We start from the raw sequence: 15,215 nt of genomic DNA on the forward strand, positions 1-15,215 counted from the left end.
ACCTTGCCCACACCTCTAAAGAAGTCTTTACTTCACTCTCCTCATTTGCCCTCTTTTCTGCTGGGACCCTCACTGCCAGGTATCTATGTCCCTTCCAGATCTACTTCCTAGTTCCATCAGAGTCCAGCCTAGAACCTGGCAATCAGAGGCTCAACAAATCAATATTTGATGAATAAATGGATCAGTGAACGAATGAGTTAAGATCCTCCCATCCAGACTTCTGGGCTGAGATGCGAGCCAGGAGCAAGCACTAAAAGCCATTGATACCTTCCCCACATTTTCAGACAGGGGATCCAGGAAGGGCTGGACATCCAGAAGGGCTGTCCACGGATGGAGTCTGTTCTGAATTAGAACAGAGCCTGTGTTCATTTTCAGCTCTTTTGCAATTTTTTTTTTTTTTTTTTTTTTTTAGCTTTAGCACTGGATCAGGATCAGAAATCGCCCCCCTTGTGATGATGGCTGGGGTGGAGTTTAACTTTTTTATTAACCCCGTTTGGGATAAAGCTGGCTCCCACATTGTAAGCATAGCAGAACCCTTAGACTACCAAGAAATGAAACATAATTTATACCATCAGAAGAGACTTTTTCCTACTCCCACCCCATGGGAGAAAAAAAAAAAAATGTCCTGGGCAATTCTTCTATCTTCTCCTTAAATGCTCTTCGTTTGGGGAAAATCGCCCTGGGTTGAGACCGAAGTGCCTCAATCTCCATTTTATCTGCTTTTGCCCATATTAACAGTTTGACATAGAAATGGGTGGCCAATTATTCAAGACTACTGAATCTTTTCTAGCTTCTCTAGAAATTGTAAATAAGAAACAGATATGGGGAATGTGCCAAGGTGTGAAAAAAATCTTTTAAAAAAAGATAGTTGTCTAGGTTACTCAGCTAAAAAGAATAGATTGAGGAAAAATATGGTAAAAATGTCTGGATATTTTATTGGTGTTAGTTAGAAAGCATTTCAGCTATTCCACCAGGCAGATTCTTTCACAGTAATAAAGGGCCACTTGAATGGGATTGTCTTTGAGTTGATAAGGAAGATAATGAAACAGAGTATATTAATAGTCTACGGGGGGGGGGGTGGGTTTAGGGGAAGGCTTTTTGGCATTGCTTATCAAAATAAGAGAAATGTACCAATTAACTGAAAAGATAAACCGTAGTCAAAGGAATGTTGCAGACCATCCAGGGGATACTAAAACAATCTTTTGTGATTATTTTAAACTTTCTATTTGCAGAGAGCAGACACGAAAATTGGAGTTTTTATTAGTCTTTCTGATGTAACGCTAAGAAAATCAAAGGGTTGTTTTTGACTTTGTTAGAAAACGAAGCATTAGGTGAAATTTCTGACTTGTAATCTCTCACAGACGCAGGGGAAATAAATTTTTAAAAAAGTGAGAAGGTAAACAAGCGTCTATTTGTTAACCTGGCAAATGACATAGAATCAGTTGTTGTTACCTATACCTCTTCAATAACAATCGCCCTAAAACTGAACCATGAAATTCCCCCACCCTGATCCCAGTCTCGACTCTGATCCACGCACACCTTGTCAGAACTACCAGTCACTTGACAGACACATGGCTGCTGAGGCAAAAGACTTGGCACAGGGTGTGCCTTCCCTTTGAGGTTGGTGAGAGGAGAGTGTTTGATGTTCTCCAAAGATGGAGAACATGTCCATGTGGAGAGCACCTGCAAGCTGGAGGCCCAGGATTCAGATTCCCCATGTCTCCACACATGTGTACATAAGAGAAGCTCAGACAAGCCCCCACATTAACAGTGCTGCATTTACAAAATGGGTAGACTATCACTGTCTTAGTTTTCTCAGCTTTCTATAATGCGAATACACAGTGGCACTGCATGGAGGTTAGAAAACGCAGAGTCCGGGTTCCAATTCCAACTCCTCAGTCACCTGCTCTGTAGAGTTGGGACTACTTACCCTATCCATGCCTCTGGTTTTCTCTGTTACAATTAGGGGCTCATAATAATGCCCACCTTGTTTGTTACCACTATGTAATACTGTGCTGGGCCCATCAAAGTATCAGGTCCATCATCATTACTAACAACTCAGTCAGAAAAGAAAAACAATGTTGTAAAATTAATGCTTCACAAGTAATCCTGAGAATAATCAGAAAATGCTACAACAATGAAGCACTACATGTATAACTATGAGAGCTGAAAATACTTCTAACTACGTATTCCCTATACTGCAAATGAGAAAACTGAGGCCCAAGGAGGAAAAGTAGTCTGCCCAAGGTTTCATGGGTAGCTAATTCTGAATCAGGACCAGAGCCTGGTACTTTCTGAACCAAGTACAAAATTCATTCTATTTATTATATAGGGCTATTAGTAAAAAGGAGGTAGCTTCAGGTACCAAGACTTTAGCTGTTACTTCTAGTAACAATTTGCCAGCTAAGATTCCATGGCATACAAATACCAAGGCGGTGGCCAATTGGCCCAGACTGTACGTCTTGCCTGGAGCCATGTTTATGGGTCAAAATTAACCAAGTAAAGAAGGAAAAAAAAAGATCTAAATTGCTTTTTCCTGTACCTCTAAATGTCTTAGACTTTTCGACAGACAAGCACTTGGTAAGTTTCTTATCACTCACAGACTTAAGGATGGATGAAAGTGTTCAATATTCAGCAATGAAACCTAATATTCCTTGCTCCCCCAGTCCATCAATGCCCATCTCAAATTTTGCTACCTGTCTGCACAGCTGTGGGTGTTCAGCAAGGGCGCTGACCCTTTCTGATGCTCTCCTCCCCTCCCCTCCATTAAGCTACGAGACAGATAACTTTTGTCCCGATTGCTCTTTTAATGCACAGGCTGGAGAAGAAATTATCATCTCTATGGAAGGGAAGCATGGTTAGTCAACCTGACATCGCTGTCATCCTAGAAGCTGGGCATGCTGATTTATTCGTTCATAGCCTTCCGCTTTCCCTATCACTGGAACTAAGTTCTTCCATCGATCCAGCTCAGCCAGCAGCATCTAGACACGGACTGTGATACCTGTGAGCACGTGGGTACACTAATGAGGGGTTTTCTGCTGCAGAATGGTGAATTCCTGTTGTCCAGGGCTTGGGAGTGTGGTGTCAGGGGCAGTGGAACATTTTTTTTTTTGCAAGGCTGAAGAGCTAAAAATGAAAACGCACCCGAGAGCCATCAACTACTTACAAGACTCGGAGGTTCTTGAGCCCAGCGAAGTCCATCTTGGTGATCCTGGTGATATTATTTCTGTCCAGGTCACTGCAATGGAGAGCAAATTCAGGTCAGATTTTTGTGGGTTACAATCACAGTCTATTTAATCCAGACTGGCTTGGACTGAAGGGACGTTGCTTGTCCAGAAGGCGGCAATTCTGATGATTAACGATATCCCTTGAGCATGCCCGGCTAACCTTAAGGATATTGTATGGAATAAACCATTCATTATGCACATAGCAGACCTCTGTTATGTTTAACTGCCTGCCTTCTGTGGTCCCTTCTTTAGGTAACACATTTTTCTGTTGAAGTTTCCCCTCCCCCAGATCTCAGATCATGTCATACAAATGGGGCTGACCCCTCTTCCCAGCTCTAGGCACTGGCCTCTGATCCAGGCCAGGCTGGTAAGTATCTTCAGTCTCCCTGACCACAGCAATTGTTTCAGAAATGCCTAAATGACTCAAAATCCCAATAACTGCTTATCTGCTGGGATTGCTAAGCTGTTCAGGGTAGCCAGAAGCCATCTCGCCACCACAAAAACAGTGAGCAGATGGTGCTCTCCTGTGAATGTCCAGACCCACTCATGCCTGAAGCCAATTACCTCTGTATTTTGAGAGTGTATGACCCATTCTATCCCATCTCTCCTATATTTTGATTTAAACCAGTTTGAGTTGAATTTTCTATCACTTAAAATCAAAAGAATTTGCCTGACTTTGGTATGTAGCTAGAAACTAACAAGACAAAAATTGTCTATTTTCCAACTACTTTGCAAACTCCCTGAGGGCGAAGGACATATCTCATTTAACTCCATACCCAACATGGTAGATAGAGTATGTGCTTGGCACACAGCAGAGGTAACTTCACTCATTTCACATGTTAGGTCAAGACATTTGCATGGATTACTCCTGCCTCAATTTACAGGCTTATGCTCCTGAATATAGCCCCAAAGAGAAGGATTTGCCGTAGAAGAGCTGAAGTGGTGGTGGTGATATTTAAGTGAGGGTGGAGGGCAGCACGGATGATGGAAAAACAGTTCAGAAAAACCGAAGTCACGAATGAGCCTGTGAACAACTGCATGAATATTCCGTGTTCACTAAAATAATCTAACAAGACTGAATGCCAAAAAAAGGAACCATGAATAATACGCTACAGTTCTCAATAATAGATGCTGAATAATTGATCTCTACAGATTATGCCCTCTTTAACCCTCACTTTTCAGGGTTTTGGCCCTTGGACTTTCAACAAGGTATCTGTGAATTATCTTTTCTTTCTGAACATTTTTATACTAAGAGCCATTTTTCCAACGATGAATCCCCATCCAAACGTTCATCTCTTCTTCGCTTCTCCTAGTCGCTTCCTAAAGATGCCACCCTGCAATTATGCCTCCTTTATACAGTTGCATAAAATGAACAGGGAAGGAATTTTCAGATTCTAGCACTTTATATATATAAAAATAATCGAGTTTGAGGAGGGATTACTCTCCTGATATCAGACATAATACTGAAATAAAAATCAAGTGAGTCCTTGAGTAACCTCGCACAGGTACCTCCTCCTTTTCTCCTTGAGTTTTCCAATACCTAAAACAGCATCAGAGTTGTTTCTGAACTAGCTTGTGATGGAGAAAAGCAGCATTTAGACTTCTCTGGCTAATTTGAGTGCTGGTTTAGAAAAAAAAAAAAAAGCATAGCAAGAATTACCCAGGAAAATAAAGGGTTATCCATGCAGGGATGGGAAACCTGCAGACAGAAATCTGTACACGCTCCAAAGCATCACACGTGTTCTTCTTACCTCCCATCTGAATTCAGATGGATGTTTGGGGACCTTGACAACTGTGAATATGACAATGCAACTAAGGGTTTAATTACCAGGACACAGCATGGTATCTCAGCAGCTTGTGCCAGCATCTGCAGCACCAATATTTTCAATGAATATTTATTATGTCAAAGCACACTGAGTGCACTGCTGAAATGCTGAGGATGTGGCGGGGGGCAGAGGGTGTGCTGTGGGACCGTCTCTGGCACAGTGTTCGTGTTTGGGAGCTGAGCTTCAGAGGCAGGCAGTCCTGAGCTTGAATCCCTGTCCTGCCACTTACTGAGTGATCTAATGGCAGTGCACTTCATCTCTGAGGTGCAGTTTCTCCATTTACAAATGAGGCCGACAATCTTGACCTCAGGAGCTTTGATGAGGGTTAAATGAGATGATGTACACACAGCACTTATCTAGCACTTGTTAAGCGCTCAATCACGGCAGCTATTACTGTAATTAGTTGAAGCGCATCTCTCGCATCTCAACTCTGAAATTTCAGTTCACCAACAGAAGCTGACAGCCCCGTACCCCAAACTTTGTGCCTATAGATGAACGCTGGGGTCCCCAAGACACTCCTCGTTGGTGTGCTCTCTTCCTACACGTAAAAAGAGGGGTCTATTTTGTGGCTGAAAAATAGAATAATGGGGCCAAGAGTGCCCCCCCAGCCCACTGCCTGTCCTTTGCAGCATTTCTGTGACCCCTCTTTTCCATGGTATCTGAGTGCAAGTGACACAGGGACTATGGAGGAGGAAAGGGCTCTCCCCTCCCACTGAGCTGTGCTGCCTGCCTCTGCCCACCTCCCAAACACACATACCCCTAGGAAGTCCAGGGAGCACGTGGACTTTGAGGTGAGATACCTCTAGCCCCCAGCTCCACACAGTCGGGTCTGGGTGAGTTTGAGTAACTTACTTTCCTTCTCCAGGCCTGCATGCTCTGCAGGAGCTTTGTCTCCTACTTGCAGGCCACGGGATGATGAGAAACACAAAGCTGGGGCTTCAACACACGTGGTTAGAAATGGGAATGGATTACACTCACCCTGAGGAGAGGCTGCCTGTCCCAAGGCCAGCCCCCACTGTCCCCGCCCAGGCTCCTCCAGACCTTTATGACCTTCAGCTCTGGCCTCAAGGGAGTCAGTGTATGTCAGCCTGGGATGGGTTCTGAACTGTCAGCAGGAGGGGTGATCCTGGATGGGGGCCAAGGACAGTGTCCAGATGTGGATATGGGAAGTGTGGTGGTCTCCAAACATGTCTGTCACTTCTTTTTTTTTTTTTTTTTTTTTTGATACACTCGCTATCAAGAGGTGATATCTATGCCAATTTCCCTTGAACTTCAGCAGGCTTTGAGACTGCTGGACAAACAAGACTGTGGCAGAAGTGATGCTGCAGAGCTTCTGAGGCTACCTAGAGGAGGCAATGGGGAGGGGCTCGCTCTCTCGCTCCCCTCACTTGCACTGCGGCCTTGAGCTGCCATATGAGAAAAGCAGATGATCTGAAGCCTCCATGCTGGTGAAACCACATGGAGGAGGAGGAGGAGGAGGAGGAGGAGGGAGAGATGCTAGGCTTGGCTTGAGTCTTCTAGCCCAGAGGTCAGGCACATTAAGTGCAGATTCCTTTGGGACTCAGCCTCAGCCACCATCTGGTTGCAACTTATGAGAAACTCTAAGCCAGAATCACCCAACTGAATGAACCCCTCTTGAAATCCTGACCCACAGAAGCTGTAAGAGGTAACAGTCATGTACCATATGGCAATGTTTCAGTCAATGAGGATGGCATATCCGATGGGGGGGGGGTCTCATAAGATCATAATGGAGCTGAAAAATTCCTAGTGACATCGTAACGCGACGTATCACATGTTTACGTGATGCTGGTGAGAACTCTACCGCACTGCCAGTTGTATGAAAGTACAGCACATGCAATTATGTACAGTACATAATACTTGATAATAAGTGACTGGGTTACTGGTATTTACTATGCCATACTTTTATCACTATTTTAGAGCATACTCCTTCTACTTATTTTAAAAAAATAGTTAATGGTAAAACAGCTTCAGGCAGGTCCTTGAGGAGGTGTTCCAGAGGAAGGCATTGTTATCATAAGAGATGACAGCTCCATGTGTGTTACTGCCCTTGAAGACCTTCCAGTGGGACAAGATGTGGAGGCAGAAGACAGAGAGATGGATGATCCTGAGCCTGTGTAGACCTAGGCGAATGTGTGTACACAAGTGTCTTAGTTCTTAATAAAAAAGTTTAAAAAGTAAAAAAAATTGTAGGCCGGGTGCGGTGGCTCAAGCCTGTAATCCCAGCACTTTGGGAGACTGAGATGGGCGGATCACGAGGTCAGGAGATCGAGACCATCCTGGATAACACGGTGAAACCCCGTCTCTACTAAAAATACAAAAAACTAGCCGGGCGCGGTGGCGGGCGCCTGTAGTCCCAGCTACTCGGGAGGCTGAGGCAGGAGAATGGCGTAAACCCGGGAGGCGGAGCTTGCAGTGAGCTGAGATCCGGCCACTGCATTCCAGCCTGGGCGACAGAGCGAGACTCCATCTCAAAAAAAAAAAAAAAAAAAAATTGTAAAAGTAGAAAAATGTTTATAGAATAAGGATACAAGGGAAGAAAATATTTTTGTATAGCTATACAGTTTGTGTTTTAAGCTAAGTGTTATTATGAAAGAATAAAAAAGAAAAAATTAAAAGTTTATAAAGTTAAAAAGTTATACAGTAAGCTAAGGTTAATTTACCATTGAAGAATTTAAAAAATATTTAGCATAGGCTAAGTGTACAGTGTTTGTCAAGTCAACAGTAGTGAATAGTAATGTCCTAGGCCTTCATATTCACTCACCACTCACTCACTGACTCTCCTGGAGCAACTTCCAGTCCTGCAAGCTCCACTCATGGTAAGTTCCTATTTAGGTATACTATTTTTTATCTTTTATACTGTATTTTTTATCTTTTATACTGAATTCTCATCACTGTTACAGGGGTGAAAGTACTATATGCTGCCTTCAGGCCTGAGGAATAAAACTTCCTGCCCCTTCCTTCACACTCTCTTCTCTCTCATCTTGGGTGGGATTCAGTAGATACACTGGAGGACTCCAGGGATGGGAAATTGAAAGAGCCCAAGTCCCTGAATGACTGCATGAAACAGAGGCCTCTCCTCCTTCGGTTCCCCCACTGCCCACACCTGCCCCCGCCGCCCACGCACAATCATTTACACACATTAAACTCAGACCTATTCAAGAAATAACTCCTAAACCACTGAAATTTGAAACTATTTGTTATGGCAGTCTACAGTGGCAAATAAAGTATCTTTGATACGATAGCTTTCTATGCTTTTCTTTTTTTTTTTTTTTGAGATGAAGTCTCACTCTGTCACCCGGGCTGGAGTGTGGTGGCATGATCTTGGCTCACTGCAACCTCCGCCTCCTGGGTTGAAGCGATTCTTCTCCTGCCTCAGCCTCCCAAGTAACTGCGATTACAGGTAACTGCCACCACGCCTGGTTTTTTTTTTTGTTTTTTTTTTTTGCATTTTTAGTAGAGATGGGGTTTCTTCATGTTGGCCAGGCTGGTCTCAAACTCCTGACTTGAGGTGATCTGCCCACCTTGGCCTCCCAAAGTGCTAAGATTACAGGCATGAGCCACCACGCCCAGCCTTCCATGCCTTCTTCTCTTTGCAACAGTTCTGAAAGGTAGGTATTATCTTACTTCAACAGATTAAAATGCTGTAGATCAGCCTTAATAAAAGCTGGTATTTGTTGGACCCATACTATGCACGAGGTACTGTGCTGAGGACTTTGTGTTCGTTTATCTAATCCAGACAGCAACCATATACGGTAGGTACTATTATCTCATTTTTCACATGAGGAGGCTGAAATTTAGTTTCCCCCATCCCCACCCTAAGCTTAGAAGATTTTTACCAATAAAGAAATTTAACATGAGTTCACATACCAGGGAAGTAGGTAATGCCAAGATTTCAACCGGGGCTCTCTGAATGCAAAGGCCATAGTTTCACTTATCACATCCTACTGCTCATCTACCATTAGAGCATTTTTTATACTGTATCAGGTTATCTACTGAATTTTTTAAAAGAATGCATAAATAAATGCACAAACATAATAGAATTTCCCACTCCTGTGCTTTGGAGAAAAACAAAGACATACCCACATAGCTTTGCTTCCCTCACTCCAGCCAAGACAGCACATTTGCTACCCTGTCTCCCAGTGAAGTCCTGGCCAGGGGAAGTGACGGAGCCCCTCTGCAAGCTCAAGGAGGAAGAGCTTTCTTGCTGTGTTTGCCCCTATCTGGTTTTGGTCATGTTAGTCAGCATCTGCCATGTTGCCTCTATAAACAGGCCTCACCATGGTAATTTGGATTGTTTTTCCCCATCCCAATCAGTGAATCATAAACCAATGCTGAGACTTGGAGCTTTGTGGTATTTTCACATCTGTTTGACACCTTGGGTGGGGTAGGGAGAAAGAATTCAGAACAACACTGGAAATAATGAAACAAAAATGACATTTTCTAGGTCAGGCTACTGGCCTTATCTTGGCACATGTGTATCCATACCCTTCTTTTTATTCATTCTGTGGCATTCCTGCAAAATTTTCTTCACATCTGGGAAGAGCAAGGAGTGAAAAAACAGCCCTCAGCAAAAGCATAGTGTGGCGAAAAGGGCTTCCATTATAAATTCAAACGGTGTGAATTTGAATCTCAACCTTTTTACTCCTTAGCCATGTGGCTTGGAGAAAGGCACTTAAGTTTATGGAACTCCAGTTGTTGTTGCTGTGACGTTTGTAAAACATGACCCAAGATACCACCTCTGTCAGATTACCATGAGGCTCAATGGAGAAAGGTTTTTGTTTTTTGTTTTTTGTTTTTTGACAGAGTCTTGCTCTGTTGCTCAGGCTGGAGTGCAGTGGCGCAGTCTCAGCTCACTGCAACCTCTGCCTCCTGGGTTCAAGCGATTCTCCTGCCTCAGCCTCCTGAGTAGCTGGGATTACAGGCACCATGACCACATCTGGCTAATTTTCATATTTTTAGCAGAGACGGGGTTTTGCCACGTTGTCCAGGCTGGTCTCAAACTCCTGACCTCAGGTGATCCATCCGCCTCAGCCTCCCAAAGTGCTAGGATTACAAGCATGAGCCACGGTACCCGGCCAAGGAAGTACTTTCTAAACAGCATTCAGAGTGGTTAATTTTTCACCCACGGGCTACAACTGGTAGGGAGAGGATGCAATGGTGTAGCTTGGGATAGACTTTTAAAAAGATGTTCATCTGTAATGGTGAGATCTGTGATGGTTAGGGAGCACACCATTGCTCAGATCAGACTTTTAAGACTACCTGTCCCCTGTACACTGAGTGTTTACAATACTGCCTTCGGGGTTTCAGGAAAGAAGATCGGGTCTCAACATGAAGTAAACCTGTAGGGGCTACCACACAATGCAGTCATTCCTTATTACAAGGAATTGCAGGCAAAGTTAACTCAGGTTGGGCATGATGTCTAGGAAATCCTTGTGATGGGTAGGAGGCTGAACTACATGACCTATGGAGTCCTGTCAATAACTCTGTAACTGTCATCTTTTGGGAGCCCAGAGCCAAATGAATTTTTAGAAAATGAAATATAGCTTGGTCCTTGTTCTCAAGGAGCCTAGAGTCTAGTTGAGGAGATGTGCTAAGACTCAGGAGATTCTTAGAGAACAAGGCAAGAATTTACAAAATAAAACGTTAAGGGATGTGGTCTAAACACCAAGGGGAGTAGGCAAGCAGGAAGTCAGAAAGAAGACCTCCTGCTCCTGAATAAGCCTTTCAATGTGTGACGACTCCACATTCAAGATCCCACAGCATAGCTATCTCAATGGATTGTTCAGTTACAGATTGCAGTCCTTGCTCTACTCTTTCCCCTCCTTCTCACAACTGCACTTGAGTAGTACAAACAAACAAAAAACCAACTTGAAAAAAATTCCATAGTGTGATTTGAGGACTCCTACTCAGGAAAGGGGTACGAGGAGCCAGAATTAAGAGGCCCCCATAGCACTTCCTGACCCTTCATTTACCACCAGCAAAGTAGAGGTTCCAACCAAATCAGAACAAGTTGGCAAGGAAGCAGTGGCCTCAGTTTCAGTTATGCACTCACTACGCTTTCCACCTGAATGGACCACATCACAGAAAGGGCAAGGTTCTGTGCTTCTTTGCTTCCCTGTGAGCTAAGCAGGGGATGGGGGAAGGATCAGACCAAGGACAGGGTATTTATCCTCCCTGAGAGCTCACCCAGGTTAGCTAGTTTTGCCACCAAAGGTTACAGTTGCACTTTATGAATGTCCATTCATTGGTTCCAGGACATTTTTCTTCCTCCTATTTCTTCTGGCTTAGAGGTGATACTTGCTCCATTGCTTCTAAGGTCTTGGGTTCTATAGCATCTATCTGAAACATACCCACACCTCTGAAATGATCCCTGTGTAAATAAATCAACTCTCCTGGAATATTCCTAATTTGAATTTTCTACCTGTTCTCTATTTCTTACTGATATACCATTCATTCATTCAACAAGTCTTCACCATTAAGTTTCAGAAATTGTGCTAAATGCTGGTATATATCTATAAACAATAGTGGCATAGTCTCTGCCTATAAGAAACTCAGAGTTGAGAGAGGAAGAAATAAAGGAGCAATTACCATTGACTATGATAAATACTCTATACCACAGGTTGGCAACCTTTTTCTTTAAAGGCTAGATAGTAAATAATTTGGCTTCCGCCAGTCATGTTTTCTATCACAACTATTCAACTCAGCTTTGTAGTGTGAGAATAGCCTTAGACAATATATAAATAAATGAGTATGGCTGTGTGCCAATAAAACTTTATTTACAAAGACAGACCGAAGGCTGGATTTGGCCCAGGGGCTGTTGTTTATAGACTCCTGCTGTATACTATGCCAGAGGCATAAACAAAAGCTTACAGAAGAGTATGGAGGAAGGAGTATGGAGTAATTGGGGTGTAGGGTCAGGGGAGGCATCCAGGAAAAGGTGACATTTTAATTGAGACCTCAAGAAAGAGCTGGCTATATTCAGGTTGGCATGGGAATATTTAAGAGAGAAAAAGAATTTTAGGTTTTTTTAAAAAAAAGCATGTATAAAAGCCTAGAGGCATTGCCTCAGGATAACTGCCAGCAGATTTATTTGGCTGTTATAGCATGTTTCAAGAGAAACACAGGTTTTTCCTTCCTTCCTTCCTTCTTTCTTTTCTTTCCTTATTTCCTTCTTTTCTTTCCTTCCCTCCCCTTCTCTCCTTTCCTTAATTCCTTCCTTCCTTCCCTCCCCATCTCCTTTCCCTTTTTTTAAAAATCCCTCCCTCCTTTCTTTGCTTCTTTTCTTCCTACAACAAACCTTTATTAAACACCTACTCCAGACCTGGCACTATGCTGATGGCTAAGGATAGATGGTAAAACAATAGCAAAGAAGTTCCTTTTAAAGAACTTTTATTTCTTTGCTGAATGTGGCAGACAGATTCTAAGGTGGTCCCCAGTATCACCACCTTCCCCTCTGCTTGAGTGGGCAGAACCTAGAGACCTGCTTCTAACCCAAGGAACACAAAAAAGGTGGTCAGATGTCACCTTTGTGACATGTTACATGGGACCACAATGCCCGTCTTGCTATAGGACTCTTTCTCTTGCTGGCTGTGATGAAGCAGGTGGCCATGTTTGGGAGGCCCACATGCCAAGGAACTGGAGGCAGCCTCTACCCACAACCAACCAAGAATTCAAGACAACCAGCAGGAACCTGAAGCCCTCTAATAGACTGCGAGGAACTGAAGTCTCCCAATAACCTTGAAAGCTTGGAAACAGGTCCTTCTCCAGTCGAACCTTCAGATTAGACCACAACCTCAACCAAACCCTTATGTACAGCCTTATGAGACCCTGAAGCAGAGGGCCCAGACAAATGGAAGGTGCTGAATGTGTGTTGTTTTAAGCCACCAAGTTTGCTACAAGATCATTATACAACAATAAAAACACGGGGAAGATAGGCCACCACAAATAAACAAGGAGACTACAGATTGCAATATGGGCATAGCTAGGAAACAGTACAGAGTGAGGTGAAGAGAATAAAGATGTGGTGAGAGGCAGTGAAGGCATTGCCCTCCCTGGGGTGTCCAGGAAGAACCTCTCTTACAGAGTGAGATTTGGTCTGAGACTAGAAGGAAAAGAAGGATCCAGTTGAAGGGCAGGCTGAAGGGAGATGTTTCCAGGTGGAAGAACAGAAACAAAAAGGCCCTAAAAGAAGAAAGCAACAAAAAGGTACAGGTGATGGCAGCAGAGTGACACCAAATGGGATCACAGAGGCAGGTGGTGTCCAGACTGCAAGGCATCTATGGGGCTGACAACATGCTTGGGGACTGGAACCATAAAAGGGGCCGAGCAGTGAAACCACCGATTTAACAGCCCTCAGCCTCATTCCCCTGCCATCAATCCTGCCAGAAATTTCCCCCAAATGTCAATTTCATTCCACAGCTCAATAAGAAGGGGGTTCTCATTACTGCCCTCAGCTTGCCTCATTTAATTCTTCCTTCTTTATAGCCACAGACATGTATTGAGCACCTATCAGATCCAGGAACTGTGCTAGGCACTTCATTGGCACATATGTGTTCCTGCTGTATGCTGGCCTCAGAAGCCCTCAAAGTCCTGCATCCATTTAAATTCTACTGCTCTGTTATGGGCTGAATTGTGTGCCCCAAAAGATATATTGAAGTCCTAACCCCAGCTACCTGTGAATGTGATCTTATTTGAAAGTAGGGTCTTTGCAGATGTAATCAGGTTAAAATGAGGTCATTAGGGTGGGCCCTAATCCAATAGGACTGTTGTCCTTATTAGAAGAGGAGACAGGGCTGAGCACAGTGGCTCACACCTATAATCCCAGCACTTTGGAAGGATGAGGCAGAAGGATTACTTGAGGCCAGAAGGGAGTTAGAGACCAGCCTGGGCAACACAGCAAGATCCTATTTCTATAAAAGAGAAAACTAGCCAGGCATGGTGGTACTTGCCTATAGTCCCAGATACTCAGGAGGCTGAGGTGGCAGGATTGCTGAAGCCCAGGGGGACTGAGGCTGCAGTAGCTATGATTGCACCACTCCAGCCAGAGTGACAGAACAAGACCCTGTCTCTACAAAAAACATCAAAATCATAAAAAGACGATGAGACAGACATGCAGGGATAGCGTCATGTGACAACAGAGGCAGAGACTGGAGTGAAGCAGTTACAAACCAAGGAACGCCAAGGGCTGCTGGCAAACCCAGGAGCCACGAAGGAGCAAGGTCCTCCCCTGCAGATTTCAGAAGGAGCCTGGCTCTGATGACACCTCGATTTCAGATTGCCAGGTTCCAGAAGTCTGAAAGGATAGATTGTTGTTGTAAGGCGTCAGTTTGTGGTACGTTGTTATGGCAGCCCTAGGACACAGATACACCCAATGTTCAGGCTTTGTCGGGCCCCACACGCCCCCTGCAGCCTCCCCCAGCTGCTCCATCTCATGCTGGCTTCTCCCTTCCCTGAACTTCTGAACTTCTGGATCATTCAGCCTCTCTCTGCACAACTCATTTCGGTCTTTCATCACGTTTCCTTGCACCTCTTGTGCTGCTGCCTGTTTCCTGTGTGTTTGCCTTGTCTCCCAAAGGACCTTGAAGAGGATACTCCCCAACTTCCTCCAGACACCTTGGATGAAGCAAGGCCTCGTGGAGACACTCAGAAAAGTGTACGCTAGGTTTCTCCGGATGGAGAAACGGGTTATTTTTATAAACATTTTACATTTTGCTTATCAGTATTATCATTGTTTTCTGGAGTAAACATGTATCACTCAATGCACCGCCTACCTTCCAAAAAAAGCACTGAAAAAAGGAGTCCAGTTAACCTAAGACTCTCCCCATAGATAAAGTGGCCATGCAGTTTAAGCCATTCGAGACTCTGGAATTTTAGCCATTTGGCCAAAGGAAGATGCTTTTTGGTTTTTGGGGGGTTGTTTTTTTAGACGGAGTCTCACTCTGTCTCCCAGTCTGGAGTGTAGGGGTGCAACCTCGGCTCACTGCAATCTCCACCTCCCAGGTTCAAGGGATTCTCCTGCCTCAGCCTCCTGAGTAGCTGGGATTACAGGCACGTGCCACCATGCCTGGCTAATTTTAGTAGAGATGGGGTTTCACCATGTTGGCCAGGCTGGTCTCAAACTCCTGACCTCAAGTGATCCACC

The 15,215-nt window shown here is 44.2% G+C and overlaps 1 protein-coding gene across 1 annotated transcript in view; it reads right to left on the reverse strand.

The window, feature by feature from the left end:
* The window catches only part of SLIT3 (slit guidance ligand 3), a 641,372-nt gene that overhangs the window by 589,942 nt on the left and 36,215 nt on the right, over nt 1-15,215 (reverse strand). Inside the window, exon 2 of the mRNA XM_015141360.3 lies at nt 3,167-3,238. Within this exon, the coding sequence (XP_014996846.3) occupies nt 3,167-3,238 (72 nt within the window). The remainder of the gene's footprint in view (nt 1-3,166; nt 3,239-15,215) is intronic.

The sequence above is a fragment of the Macaca mulatta genome, chromosome 6, assembly GCF_049350105.2.
Source record: "Macaca mulatta isolate MMU2019108-1 chromosome 6, T2T-MMU8v2.0, whole genome shotgun sequence".
Classification (NCBI taxonomy): domain Eukaryota; kingdom Metazoa; phylum Chordata; class Mammalia; order Primates; family Cercopithecidae; genus Macaca; species Macaca mulatta.